The sequence below is a fragment of the Bidens hawaiensis genome, unplaced genomic scaffold (assembly GCF_021521415.1).
Source record: "Bidens hawaiensis isolate Kalapana, Puna unplaced genomic scaffold, B.hawaiensis_p1.1 tig00028252_1, whole genome shotgun sequence".
Lineage (NCBI taxonomy): Eukaryota > Viridiplantae > Streptophyta > Magnoliopsida > Asterales > Asteraceae > Bidens > Bidens hawaiensis.
Genome location: NW_027494602.1, coordinates 1 through 15,657, shown reverse-complemented (window position 1 = coordinate 15,657; position 15,657 = coordinate 1). Strand labels below are relative to the sequence as shown.

At 34.6% G+C, this 15,657-nt stretch overlaps 1 protein-coding gene across 1 annotated transcript; it reads left to right on the top strand.

Annotated features, from left to right (window-relative positions):
* Positions 1–6,436: 6,436 nt before the first annotated feature.
* Positions 6,437–14,441, top strand: LOC143576662 (ubinuclein-1-like; the record flags this gene model as incomplete). Its single annotated transcript, XM_077060701.1, has 11 exons — positions 6,437–6,744; positions 7,884–7,970; positions 8,167–8,259; positions 8,397–8,473; positions 9,472–10,051; positions 12,220–12,325; positions 12,636–12,748; positions 12,874–12,960; positions 13,587–13,712; positions 14,146–14,280; positions 14,382–14,441. Coding segments are annotated over exons 1-11 (1,746 nt in total), but the record flags the coding sequence as incomplete, so codon positions are not given.
* Between the last annotated feature and the right edge of the window lie 1,216 nt (positions 14,442–15,657).

Genomic DNA, 15,657 nt, shown 5'->3' with positions numbered 1-15,657 from the left:
TTCCAATTCATAAGCAAAGAACACATCTTTTAGATTTACGGCAATATTCAACATCTCATAGGTGGAATTCCACCTAGTTGGCATATCACCACATAAAAACTTACTTGTGTCAATATTCGAATCTTTCATGCACTTTTTGAACATCGTTATTCTTTGTGTTGAGTTTCTAATATACCTAATCGCTTTTCGCAAACATTCAACATGAAAGTTATGTTCCAATAATCCATATTTCACAATTAGGTTTAAGATATGTGCCATACACCTAACTTTAAAATGCTTTCCGCCATCATACATATTAGGCAACTTTTTCAACAAAAACTCAACCACCTTATCATTACTAGTCGCATTGTCAACAGTCATAGTAAAAACATTATTAATTCCCCAACCATGAATGCAATCTAACAACTCACGAGCTACATCATCCCCTTTATGACTATTAATAGGTCTAAAATTAATTAGTTCTTTGACACGATGATGTCCAAGTGTTGGTTGTCAAATGAAATGTATTAGTTGGTTTACTTAAATAAGCCATCAACTTATTTCTTTCCTCTATGTAATATTTAGCAAGTTTCTTAGATACTGTGTGTATTGAGGGAAAATTGTACTTACCATTTAACGAGTTAGTGTACTCAATAAAAGCTGGATTTTCTACAAGCTTAAAAGGTAGTTCAGCAACTACAAACAAATCGAGCAAAGCTTTATTTATTCACTAACACTACCCATTAGCTTCTTTTTTAAACACTAAATTATTTTGTTTTTTCTTAGCAACTACTTCAGGAATTTGATCACAAATAGATGAGTGTTTATTAAGACCAGTCGTACCGTTTCTGTGTGGATTGGCCTTAATATCATTTTTACAATACTTGCATCTTCCATACTTTCGTTTAACTCCATCTTCTTCTATGTACACGACATCAAAGAAACTCCAACACTTTGCCCTCTCTCTGCTTGCTTTTTGAGCCTTGTCTACTTTTTGAGATTTTGTTTGGCTTTCTTTCTCCTTTATTTATTGTTTCCTCTTACAACTTTTTTTTGACATTAACCGACTCCAAGTCATTATCAAGTTCGACACGTGGAGTCTCATCAATAAGAACGGAGTCTCCCTACACAAATAAACATAAAGACATTAAGAATTATTACTTAAGAATGAATAAATAAAATAATTAGAAAGTAAAATATTAACTTTGGTGAAATTATCATACACTTATGAAAAGTATATTGATTTGGTGTAATATTTATATTTTATTTTAAAATATCTACTTACAACACAGAATTGGCATCAAATCTTTATAATAACTTATAAAAAAGCAATTTAACTTATGGGTATATCCAGAAAATCAAAAAGAAAACTCTAAACCTATCGTTCCAAACTAAAAAAACAACCCCATAATCTCACTGTTTAAATTCATCCTAATTTAAAATTAAATAATTCAAATAATCATACAAACTTACTTCACTTAAATCATTCTTTTGTAGTGATGATGAAGATGTCATGCTATGCTATATGAGATGCAATATTCTGTAAATGACACAATAAAAGATTATTATTGTAAGCAAATAATAAAATAATGGCGTTATGTAATTCATAGTGCAGTACCACTTACTTCAAATTGTTCTTTGGTGGAGGAGAACAGAGATGGTGTCTTGAAATCTTAAAATGAGAATCCTGGTTTCATTGATGGGGTTTCAAGGAAAAAAAGGAAAATTGAATTGAGATTCTAAATTGATATCAAACAGAATAGATAGTTGCTTAAAATTAGCATAAAATAGGTAAACATAATCTTTAATATTTTTAAAAATTGAACTAGAAACCTTGAAAATTCTCTAGATATAATTTATATAAATACGGTACCAATACCGTTTTTACCGCAAAGTACTGGTACATATACTACTTTTTACCGATATCGAATTCAAGAAAATTGAACGCCGATACCAGTACCGCTTATGATTGGTCGGTACGGTTTCGGTATTCGGGAAAAAAAGCTCATCCCTAGAGTGGAGTGTTGATAGTGTGAGGGGTATGAACATGTACGCCTTTACCGGAAACAAATTACACTCGTCTGAGCTGCTCAATTGTTTTTATAGTATCATTAAACATATTTGCGGGTTGTCAATCTAGAAAGTGTCAGTATGGGAAATTGGGTATACTAGTATTAATGACGATAATTAACATATCTATGATGGAGGTTGATGTTTACTTTAGAGTTTGCTTGAGGGAGCAAAAGATAAGTGTGATGATGTGATGGTCGGTTAAATTGTATATATTTTAGTTCGGTAATTATCTAGTTTTCGTTGTTTATTTCGTGAACTTTAGTACTTCATACGTGTTTGTTATATTTCATGTCACAGGTGATTAAAGCAGTTAATATGGACTTGTACAAGCACGGGATGAAGACATGGGACGACCAGCACGTGAAACAAGACAAAGAAATGAAGTTTGCCGGTGAGGATGCCTGTCGCGCTACGCGACACGGGTGGAAGGCAGTCCATCGCGTATCGTGGTGGACTTTAAAATATTGAATGTTGACTTTTGGTCCATCACGATACGCGATGGACATATGAAGACCCCATCACGTACTACGATGGGTGGCTTAATCGGGAAAGTTAGGGTTTGCAGTTATATTATGTTTTGATGACCCTGCTCTCAGATATGACATTCCAGAACAGCTCCAGAGCCTATCAAGACCATTTCCATCCCTCTGAAGTATATAGAGATCATCCACATGGCTTACATTATCATAATTGAAGACCTGTCGATGTTGAGGCGCGGCTAATCCTTTCGAATCATACCCGAGATGCACAGTATTGCATTATTCAGTTTTCTCATGTGTTTAAGAACGAAATATTTGTAATTGTTTTTGATTAATATATGAGTATTGATGTCGCACGTAGTCGGTTTAGGTTTATTTCGATCAGAACGATTAGCTTGCCAGTTGTTATGATAATTACTTATAGGGTTATGTTGACTAGTTTGAATATGATGAAGCATATAGTTTCTCTTAGTTAGGTCACACTGACAGAGACTGTTTGATAACCAGAATAAAAAAAATTGCAATGGCGATAGTGGCGGTGGCGGTGGCGACGGTGGTGGTAGGTGTCACACTCCAACCGACGGCGGAATACGTCGAGGCGAGACGACGATTGCTCATAGCACATGATACTACGTATTACAATAGTTGTTTAATTCAATTCAATATCAAGTAATACAGAGATACAATGAAACAATTTGTTTTGTATTAAGCTAGGTCCAATAGTGCAATCTTATATCTTGCACCAAGTAATCTTTAACAAACAAATTTCCAATATCTGAAAAACATGCGAGAGTGTCAACTGAAAATAGTTGGTGAGAACATAGGTTTTAATAAAATAAGTTTTAAGTTGAAAGTATTTCATATGCGTTAAGTTACTTGTATACTTTGTGATTACAACTAAACCTCTGGCACGTTTAGCGAGTCCTCTAATCCACGATTAGACTAATATGCTTAATGTTTAATGACCGTCGGATTCTGAACACACAGGTCTCTACCCGAGGCCTGCGTGGGCGGGTCAGGCCAATAGATCTATCATCATACTACTACGGGCTTAACAAGTTAATGGTTATACATGCGATTAAGTATACACGTGTAATGATCACACACAATGAATATCTTGAAATAAAGCTTGAATCAAATAGCATGTAAAACAAATTGATTATGCATGTTTTCCACCCCTAAAATATAAAACGTTTAAAAGCAAATAAAAGGGTCTATGAACTCACCTTTGTTGTTGATGAATTGAGACTTGCAACACTTTGGTTTAAAGCCCTAATGATCAATAAAGTTGTTATTAGGATGTTACTTTATTTCGATGAAATAAAATACTCGACCTCGGGTTCCTAGAAAAAGGTAAGTGGGTCCATTCACGCCCGAACACACCACTTGGTTTTTTCTTAGGCCGTAGCCTTGGTGACAGAACCGTTGGTGAATATCTATAGATTTGGTGTTGTTTGGAAGTACAATGGGATTTTGTGGTTTCATGTGATAACTTTATGGTTTAGGATTTTAGATTATCTTTTCCAGAAAAGAATACGTTGCTTGCTGTTCAAGACATGAATTTTTAAAAATAGTAAACCTTTGATTTAGATTACGAAAATTTTACATGTTGTAACCGTATGAGTTGTTTAACTTATATTGTTTGTAAGACTTAAGTGTTTATTAAAAAAATATATATAAATAATTCGTAGACTACTGAGAGGTCTGATTCGGAGTCAGTTTAGTAGAAAAATCACTAATAATCTATAACTTAACTAATTAAGGCGATTCCAGTTGGATAATGTAATTCAGAGTTCTACAACATATCCAAAAATTGGGTCATAATTCATAAACATGGATGAGTTATGATATTTGTTTTGAGACCAAAGTTTTATGTAAGGATTTTTAGCAAGATCCTTTGTTAAAGAAAAATAGTTAAAACGTTTTTAAATTTTATAAAATTTTGCACCAAAAATTATATAGATACTAGACACATAAAGAACCAATTTAGGCTTTTGAAATTCGTGATTTGGATATATTATGACCGAGATCTAAGCATTGAAATAAAAGGCTTTTATGTAGAATGAAAGAACAAAACATTAAACAGAAATCATAACTTACGAGGAAGGAAGCGAGCTGTGAATCTTTGAGGGAATGAGGATCATGACTTTGCAGCATTGGGGCTTTGGAGTATGCAAGATTGGAATGAATTTTGAGGGTGCTAAGGAGTTTTATTTATACGGGTGTTTAGAGAAGAGACTAGGATGAATTAGAGATAGAATTTGACTAGGTTTTGAATTCAAATTCGGATAAGGAAAATCTTGGAGATCAAGAATAGAATAATCTAGAAGATCCCTTTTTTATTTAAGTTAAATTAATAATAATAAAATTTTAATGTTACATGTTATAAAATATAATCTAGACATTCCCGGTTAAACGTGTCACATTAACGATTAAGTATGTATATAATGAAATGAACATAGAATCATATAATTGTGCATATAACAATAGTGTTACTAACTAGAAATAAATAATATATGATTCCATAATAATATAGATGGTGAACTAATACACGAACTTTATTAAATACGAGTATAAAAGACTAACGATTTCATGCATGAAAATGCATAGATGTTACAGCAGGGTGGCGACGACGATGGTGGTGGTGACGCAACGACAGTGGTGGTGGCGGTGGTAGTCAAGCGACGGCAGTGACAATGGTTATGGTGGTTACGAAGACGATGGTGGTGGCGGTGGTCGTAACGTTGGCGGTAAGGTAATGGCGGCGGCGGCGGTGGTGGCGTTGATGGTCAGGTGGTGGTGGTGGCGATGGCAGTGGTGGTGGTGGTTGTTGTCAAGTGGCGTTGTTGAGAAAGCAAGGTGAAAGAGGAATGAAAAAAAAGGAGAGGAGGGTAGGAAGGAATGATTTTGATTGATTTAGAGATAGTCTCCTAATGTAATTAGTAAGATGCTACAAAACAACCCCTTATACATTGTACCCTTTTGCCACAGTAACTTTGTTATTCAAACTTTTGCCACCAAACTTTAACACCTTTACAATTTTGGCACTAACAATTGAGTATTTCAACCTTAGCTACAAGACGTTGACACTTATAAAAAATGTACAAAATTTTAGTATTTCAACACTTGACACAAAACCTTTTAGATTTTTACAAATTAGTAAAAAAACAAAAAAACTATTTTCACTTTTTACCCTAATACTTTCCTATTTTCAACTTTGGTCACAATTTTTTCTTTTGACAGTATTGTAACAAACTGAATTGATAACTACCGAGTTACTACCACGTCTCTGCCTCAACTCTCTAGTATAAAGCAATCATAAAGAGAGGCTTTGAATCTTCTTGGGTTTATGCAAGGTAACCGACAACGATGTCAACGTTTCTTCATGAACCAAATTCGAGCAGCTGTAACGCTCGCGGTCTTCAACTCAATATTTTTTATGGTAAAATATTTCAAACCCAAGTGTAAAATAAAAAAAATGACCCATAATCAATCCAAACCGACACAAAAAACAAAACCAAAATGTTTCCTAAAACTGATTAACAAAACCGACCCAAATCATTCACATTCACAACAAACATTAAATTTTCAAAACCTCTACCTTATCATGTATATCTATTTGCCTTGGGTTGTTTTGTGGGTCACAATGAAAACAAGCTATTTTTAGAAAAAGACAAATTTAACCCCTTGCTACACATTTATTATATATATTCTTCAATTATTAATTATTAAGTTAAAAATTTAATAAGTTTGTCAAGAAACAAAAATAGAAAAAAAAATTTGAATTTAATTTAATTTGTTAGCGCCGAGCAGAATCCCCAAATTTCACAAATTTGTCTCCGCTAGGGTTTACGTTAATAATAATCCAATTGCCCCATAATCTCACTCCTAATGCGCAATTGAAGCTTCCGTCAACGTATAATTATCATCGATGGCGGACGGCAGCAGCGGCGGTGGTGGTGCTCCGGCGTCATCATCGTCGTCGACATTATTAAGCGGCGGTGGACGGCTTAGGTTTGAGGTGGAGCTGACGCCCGGAGAGACGACAATTGTGTCGTGGAAGAAGCTTATGAAGGACGCGAATAAGGCGGCCAAGAAGAGCGGTGAGAGTGATGTGGCTGCTGCTAATCCTGTGGCTGCTGCTTCTGTTCCGGTGGCTCCGGTTCCGGTTTCGGCTAATCCGGCGCTTGATTCGAGAATTGCGCCGAGTTCGGTAATGTTTATGTGATTTTTGTTGAGTTTTGGAATTGGATTTGAGGAAAATGAATTGAAATTGTGTGATTTAGTTGTGGATAAATTAGGGTTTTGATTTAGGAAAATGAAATTAAGTGAATTTGGGATTGAATTGTTGTGTGTGAGTTGGATTTGGGGTTAAAAGTAGGGGTTTTATTGGAAGTGAATTGAAGTTTTTGAATTTTTTTTGTTTAGTTGTGGATAATTAGGGTTTGGATTTGGGGTAAAGAGTAGGGTTTTTATTGGGAGTGAATTGGAATTTTGAAATTTTTATATTTAATTGTTGATAAATTAGGGTTTTGATTGGAAGTGAATTGAAATTGTGTGAATTAGTTGTGGATAAATTAGGGTTTTGATTTGAGGGAAATGAAATTAGGTGATTTGTTGGGTATTGGGATTGAATTGCTATGTTGAGGGATAGATTTGGGGTAAAAAGTAGGGTTTTTATTCGAAGTGAATTTAAATTGTGTGAATTAGTTGTGATAAATTAGGGTTCTTTTTATTGGAAGTGAATTGAAGTTGTGTGATTTTGTAGTGGATAAATTATGGTTTTTTACTGTAAGTGAATTGAAATTAGGTGAATTTGTTGAGTTCTGGGATTGAATTGTTATGTGTGGTTTGGTTTTGGGGTAAAAAGTAGGGGTTTTATTTGAAGTGAATTGAAATTATGTGAATTAGTTGTGATAAATTAGGGGTTTTGATTGAGGGAAATGAAATTACGTGAATTTGTTGAATTTTAGAGTTGAATTGTTATGTGTGGGTTGGATTTGGGGTAAAAAGTAGGGTTTTTATTGGAAGTGAATTGAAAATTTGATTTTTTTTATTTAGTTGTGGATGAATTAGGGTTTTGCTAGGGGAAATGAGAACTTGTTTTTGGGGGCAGTAATGCTTACGGATATGATTTTTGAGCTTATGGTTCTGTTTGCTACAAATGTTAAGTATGGTGGGAATTAGTCATTGGTAATAGTAATACTTTTGTTGCAGAAGTTTTTATGAGTGTAATGTTATTGTAGTTCTGATACAGAATGCATACCAAAGGACATTTTCATCTGTTTTCTTTTGAGAAGTAGGGCTTTTTTTATTTTAATTTGTGACTGATGACTGTATTGACTTTTGCAGGGAAAAATTGCTGAAAATGAAGGAAACGATGCACCCCCTGGTAGCCGTTTCAGCGCTGTCATTGAGAAGATCGAACGCTTATACATGGTATGAAATATATTAGATATGTTACGAGTTCTGTTATCTGGATATATAACAGGACTGAACTTTTGATTTCTGAATGATTCTTTGTTTCTTTTGTGAAGTGTATGTTGCAAAAGAAAAATTACATCTGACTATATAGAAGTTTGATTTTTAATCATTCATGTCATTTTCTTGATGATGCTATATTCTATACTCTCAGGGTAAAAATAGCAGTGATGAGGAAGATCTCAATGATGTTCCTGACGATGATGAGTATGATACAGACGATTCCTTCATTGATGATGCTGAGCTGGTTAGCGGAACTACCTTTTCATTTTATGATTACAGTATTATTTAATCACATTTTGCTTATTTTTTCATGAGTATGCTTATGTTTTCATATACTTTAGATGTGACATGTATTTTTCTTTTTTTCCACTACTTCTTCAGGATGATTATTTCCAGGTTGATAATTCAGCGATCAAGCATGATGGATTCTTTGTCAACCGTGGGAAGTTAGAGCGCATGTTGGTTTTTATCTAAGATCCTTTTACTTTTCACACATCATTATTTCTCAATTAAAAACCGTGACTCCTTTCCTTTTTTATAGAATACCTTTCTTGATTATCATCTACCTGCATAACATCTGATATAAGTAGTAAACTAGGGGTAATTTATCTGTGCTTATTGACTGCAACTCTTCTTATTCTCTTGTCTTTGTCTAAGCCTTTGGATGTGTATTCAGTGGTTTTACATTTTGTTTAAATGTACATGCCATGTATCAAGATTATGTGAAGCACACTAAAAGAGCAGCTCAGTAGATCATTTGACTAGCTTATGGCTCTCTGAGATTGATAACATTAGAATTTCAATCGTTATCGATGACTTGACAAAGAGTGCTGCTACATGACTAATTTAGATTTGTACTAATTTAGATGTGTAAACTTTATTTCCTTATATACTGTGTAATAGACTAGTATTTCGATTTGATTGTCTAGTTATAACAGAATGAACACTTGTCTTGTTTTCGATTCTTGTTTCTCTTTTATCAGGCATTATCAGTTTTCAGTCTTCTAGCATTCTATTAGTGTTGCATATAAATTAATTACATTAGACTCTCTAATCAAATAGACGGAGGGGAGTACTGTAATCTAAAGTAACATTCCCATAAGGTACTTTTTGTTCAGTTAATGTTGGAGGTTTCAGAATAATCTTACAAATAAATTTTTCTCTCTGTTTGGATATACTTATTTGCCCATATCTGGGAAAAAATGCTGGTTTTTATATTTCTGTAGGGAACTTAATTTTAAATTAAAGACATGTACAATCATAGTATTCCTCAGGCATTCAAACATTATCTTTGATGGTCTTATAAAGACGGAAGAAGCAAAAACTTAATGAATGGGAATTACATTTGTAATGACAGCTGATAGTTTGTGTTTTTCATGGAAACTAGCATTTATAAATGCATGTAGATTAATATATATTGATTTTTTTTCTGACTTCAGTCTATTTGTCTTGATAGCAATGAGCCTACTGCTCTGCCAAGCGAGCAACCAAAAAAGCGAAGAAGGAAGGATTCAACAAAAGGTGATAATGGAAGCAAAGATGGTCATGTGCAAAATAAACAGATGAAAGTTAGCAAGAATGAAAAGAAGAAAATGCTGACCTCAGCAGATAAGAATCTCACCACTCCATCTCGTAGTTTAACTGTAACAACCGCAAGCAATGAGAAATACCAGAATACAGTTATTGCTCTTGGAACTGTTGTGAAGAAATCTTCTGATTCTAAAAGTATAACCAATCCATCTCCAACAAAGACTCTAGATGGTGAAACTAAAGTGATCGCAAAGAACGCTGACAACATGCAGAAAATTGGAGTTCCTCAATCCAAAAAACATGGTTCCAAAATTAATGATGGAAGTCGAATCCCTGTTTCTCAAAGTCAGAGGACCAATGATAAGGGTTCTGATGTAAAATCTCAAGGACCATTGCTTCACAACTCAGAAGAGTTGAATCAATCAGCTCTGCTTATTAGGGAGAAAAATATAGTTCATCCACAGGCAGAAATCAAGGCTTCTGAGATTGCGCAGACACAGCAACCGGTGAATATCTTTTCTCCTTTGGATGCCTGATTGATGTAATTGCATGTTTATTTTACTTATTACTATATACTGCCTTTGATATTTGATGTGTACTCATACATGTGAGCATTACTCAACTATCACAATCATGAACACCTAACAGTTCTTATAGCCTTTATCTATATTTGTGTGAAAGAAGTCTTTATGTAGTTTTATAGGCGTACATGCCTTGAGGTAGTAGTGTGATATTATAACAATACATGTGGTGGTGGTTTGTCGGCACCCTGCCGGGGGGGGGGGGCTGTCACATTATCTCATTAACATGTTTCCATGTCAGCAAGTATCATGGATGAATTGAAGGAGAAACGTGACATGGAGTGGTGATGTTTTTCTAGATGTGTTAACGCACGGAGTCCGAGGTTAAATGCATAGTTAATTGTTTGTTATATGCGCATTTGATAGTGTCACCACTTCTACAATAGAGTCGTTGCTTATAGACGAGTTTTCTACCAAATATTTTAGATGTTCACTATTAATTAGTATATAACAAGGCTTTAGTTACTATAGGAACTTCTTCGTAACACTATTACTATATAATGGCCTTATGCATTATGGGTGGTGATATAATTTGTAGTAAACGATTACATAACTATGTTTCTTTATACAACTAGAAGTTAGTTTAGAAGAGTAATCGACATTGTATTCATTGTTCTAATAATGACATGTGCCTTCTTTTTGTGACCACATGTGATCTAATAAACCACTTACCAAACAAGAAGCTTGAAGATGGTATACCCTTAACGACAATATATATTACTTGATTATCTACCCACATACGTAGGTGATTAAATACATACTAATTAGTAAATCATTTGAAGTATCCTTATCACTTTTGGATCATTTGTAGATTATTGCTCAATTAGGCTTAGGGGCATATATCAGCGAATGTTGTAGATGCAAACCTCGTATTTAGTTTATTCAATGATACCATCTTGAGTATTACAACTCAAGATGGTATTTTAGTACTAATGAAACGAACAATACAACAAAAGGGAGGATACTGTTAATGAAAGTATAAGTTGCTATACTAAGTAATATTTTAATTGCATCACTTATATATGTAAGTTAATAGTGATAAAGTAATATGGATAAACATCAAATACAGTGAAACTAATAAACCAATTAGGTGGTATTTCGTTGATAGATATGAATCGCTTCTCCTTTTCATTTCTGAATCTCCAATCCAAACACACCTTATAAAGTCTCTTTTTCCTAGACCCCCACTATTGTTTTCAGTATTATGTGCTTTTTCTTGCATTAATTTGTTTGTAACTTTAAATGTCATTTCATTCAAGTTATGATGCATACGTTAGGCCCAAGTCATGAAAACAGTCTCTTGCAGAAACGCAAGGTAAGGATGCATAAATCAGGCCCAAGTTGGCCTGATACCCTCCCGAACGCCGCTCATGCGGGAGCCTTGTGCAATGGGTTGGGCCTTTCATTTAAGCTATTATATCTTCAAGCTAAATTCTAAAGATATACAAGTTACACGTCCACTGTAATGATGGCTGATAATTGATTAAATTCATGACATTTATAGATGTTATTAAGTTTTTTTTGCTGCAAGGAAATTTAAGGATATTCTTTATCCTCTTTTTGTTATTTGCCTTTGCGTGATATTGTGTCATTTACCTAAAGGAACATTTTATCTTACCCAAAAAAATAAAACTATATGTCCTAGCGATTATGTAAAACCATAAATAGCATGGAATATATTGCTATCGCTGGTTTCACAAGCATCATTAATGCTATGCGGTGCCGTTTTTTGACTATTATTTATTATATATTTATCTAGCTTAACGCTTGCCATCATTTATTGTTATAGAGCTCATCCCGATCTCCTTTCTTTATCACTTGTAGTTGTGCTATATTTTATTATTTTAATCTATTATCTTTGTATATGGCTGCTGTATGTCTTGAACTAATGTGCTATCTTTTTAATATTATTATGATATCATGTATGCTAATGAGCGTGTACCTGTTATTTCTTTTGGTGTAAAAACTTGTTCAAACTGCCCAACATGGTAATGGTGTAGCTTATAATTGTTATGTTATGAAGATTTTCTTTTTTTTTTTTTGGCATAATTATACATGTATATATCATTAATTCGATTAATGTTTTTACACAGAAGGTTACACACATGGTGAGAAAGGAAGGTTCCAGCACAAAACCTAAAAGTACAAATCTGCTGCTTGAAAAAGCTATCAGAGATTTGGAGAAGACAGCTGCCGAAGGTAAGTTGCACAACTGGTTTTGATACCAGTGGGCAATTTCAACCCGTTTTGTGACGAATGGGTCAATATGGCTTATGTTTTTATTGTAGAGCAGGAGAACAAGATATATTATCTTAAATTTATGTTTTGTCAAATGAGTGAATGAGCGATATCTTGCTAATTTATGCTAAAGGTCTTGAAAGCGTTTCTGGCCAACTTGACCTTGACCATTTTCATATTAAGCAAAACTTTAAGCTTTCCACTCGAATCTGTTATGATATGTTACTGTTTTGAAAGTTTATCAGTTTCTCATATTTTGACATCACAACAGTAAGGCCGCCAAGCATCGAAGTTGCAGAAAATGAAAATTCATCTCAGGCTGTCAAAAGGCCGCGAATGCCTCCTGAAATAAAGCAAAAGCTGGCTAAAGTTGCTAGACTGGCGGTAATGGACACCATTTTTTTTTTGAACTTATTTCTTTTTAGGTTAAAAGATCTTTTACTAGTTTTCCTTTTTTGTAATATAATAGTGAAGTAGATCGATGACATTTTGCATTTGTGGTTTTGTAGCATTCTATTCATGGAAAACACACAAAGGAGCTTCTTAATCGCTTGATGAGCATTCTTGGTCATTGGATTCAGATCAGATCTTTAAAGGTGAAATTTTTGATCTATTTACTTTTGAATATACAGAGTCAGGCTATGTTTAACAAATAGAAAAAAAGGTAGCTAAAAATCTAATGGGTCAAATGGGTGAGCAAGTTTTGTAAATATGTCGTAATCTTTTACTTATAGTATTTGATAATCCCTGGTAAGTTTTATTGGTTACCAATTTATTTTGTTTTGAAAACTTCAGCTTTTTTTGACGGATTGGTATCTATGCAGTCGATATCGCCATCGGTACTTTGGCAAAATATTGGTTTTGATGTTATTGGCTATACTGACCGATATTTGATGAATATTGAACCGATATTAATATCAGTTTTTTAAGTCTTAATTGTCAATTTTTAGTGTTTAATGTTAGTGTTTAAAGTCTTAATCAGTTCCTACTTGCTACGATTGCTAGTGTTTTGTAAGTTGCAAAAGGTTAGTTTCTCAATGGTAGGAGAGTAAACTGAATTGTTAATGTTAAATTGCTGCATATATAAATTCTGCATGATATTAAAATTACGGATATCCCACTGGTATTTCACTGCGACAATCGATATCTCAAATATCGGTCATTGACCTATATCTGATGTTTTTCCGCAGCATTAACTGCATAGCTTGATATCTTGTAACAGAGAAATCTTCAAAACATGGTTGATATGGGAGTGTCTGCCAATGAAGAGAAAGCTGGGAAGTTGAAGCAGTTGAAGAGAGAAGTAGATGAGATGGTTAAGATGCGAGCGCCCTTAATGAAGCTAGAGGTATGTTTTTTCTACATCACATAACAATTGCGTGCGTCTGTATTTATGAGTGAGCCAGTTTGGGCTGTGCTTTATATCAAACATGCTAACTAAAAGAACTTAGCTATAAGGCGAACAGTCAAATTGGTTGAAAGTCCCTTAAAAGTCAAATTTTATTGCATACATGATACAACTTCCTTAATACTGCTTTATTAAAAGATGTATATTATTATTATTACTATTATTATTATTATTATTATTATTTTATGTTGTTTTTAGATCTTATTTAACGCATTCGATATTTATAAAAAATGGAGACAAAGTGTAAGCTGGCCAATCCAGCGAACCTGATTTGCCCTTAAAATGGCTTATTATAGAACCCGTTACCAAACCTATTTTAAAATGGCCAATTCAACAAGCCCGCTAGTTGATATGGTTTGTTTTTTCCATACAGGCAGTTGAGCAGCAGGCTGGGTCTTCTGATGATTTTCAAGAACCTAGTACCAAAGAAAAAGTTGTTAGATGCACATATAAAACAGATGATGTTCTAGAGGACAAACTTTGTGACCTTTATGACTGTTTTGTTGATGTACTCTACTCTGACTTTTTATCTAAATATTATTTCTTTTATGTAAATCTTTCTTTTCAGAGTGGCTTACTTTGTTGTTTTTTCTTTCAATATTTTATTAGGGGCTCGATGAAGATGCAGGGCCCCAGGTTAGGAAGCTATATGCAGAGGTAGGTTATCCAGTAAATTCTTGGTGCTATTTTATTGATTTTTTATTTTACATGTCATTAATCTGGGAGTGTTAGATCCGTAGAAAACATTACTATAGAGGGGAGGAGGGGTAGAGGACGACCGAAATTGACTTGGGATGAGAGGATTAGGCATGATTTGATAGACCTAAACCTCTCCGAGGACATGGTTGAGGATAGGAATTCGTGGAGAAGTAGAATTAAAGTTAAGGATTTTTAGAGAGTATTGAATACCTTAGGGCTTAGACTTAACTTATTTAGGTCACATACCATAATGGTATTTCCCTTACATATATTATTATTATTATATTTATTATTAGCTTTTATTTCTTGGTGGTGGAATGACGCAGTGCAAGACAAGATAAGGGACAAACAAGGATGTTTTAGGGAGCTAATGAGGTGCACGAATGAGGAGGAGCGAGTGGAATTGAGGGACAACTACAAAACGGCCAAGATAGAGGCGAAGAAGGCGGTGGCGGAAGCAAAGAAGGCGGCCTTTAAACGGATGTACGAAAGTCTAGAAACAAAAGAGGGGGAACATGCTATGTTTAAGATTGCCAAAGCCAGGGAGCGTAGAAGGCAAGATCTAGGACCGGTGAAGTTCATAAAGGATACAGATGGGCATGTACTGGTCAAGGAGCAGGACATCAAGCTAAGATGGCAAACCTACTTCCACAATCTTTTTAACAATGGGAGAGCTTTCCAAGAAGAACATGACAACACAAACTTTCAACGACAACAATCGAATAACTGCTACTGCCGACGGATCACACGAGAAGAGGTGAAGGATGCACTTAGGAGGTATGGGAAGGTCTAAGGCGGTTGGCCCAGACAACATACCCATCGAGGTATGGAAGTGTCTGGGGGTGGAAGGAGTCATGTGGTTAACTACTCTGTTCAATAGTATTCTCAAATCAGGTAAGATGCCAGACCATTGGAGGAGCAGCGTTGTAGTTCCTATCTATAAGAACAAGGAGACGCCCAATGTTGTGGTAACTACCGAGGAATCAAACTACTAAGTCATACTACGAAGCTATGGGAAAGAGTGATTGAGGTTAGACTTAGACGAGAAACTCAGGTTACGGTCAAACCAATTTGGCTTCATGCCGGGGCGTTCCACCACAGAGGCAATACACCTTATAAGAAGATTAATGGAAAAGTATAGGGAGAAGAAGCGTGATCTACATATGGTGTTTATTGACCTAGAAAA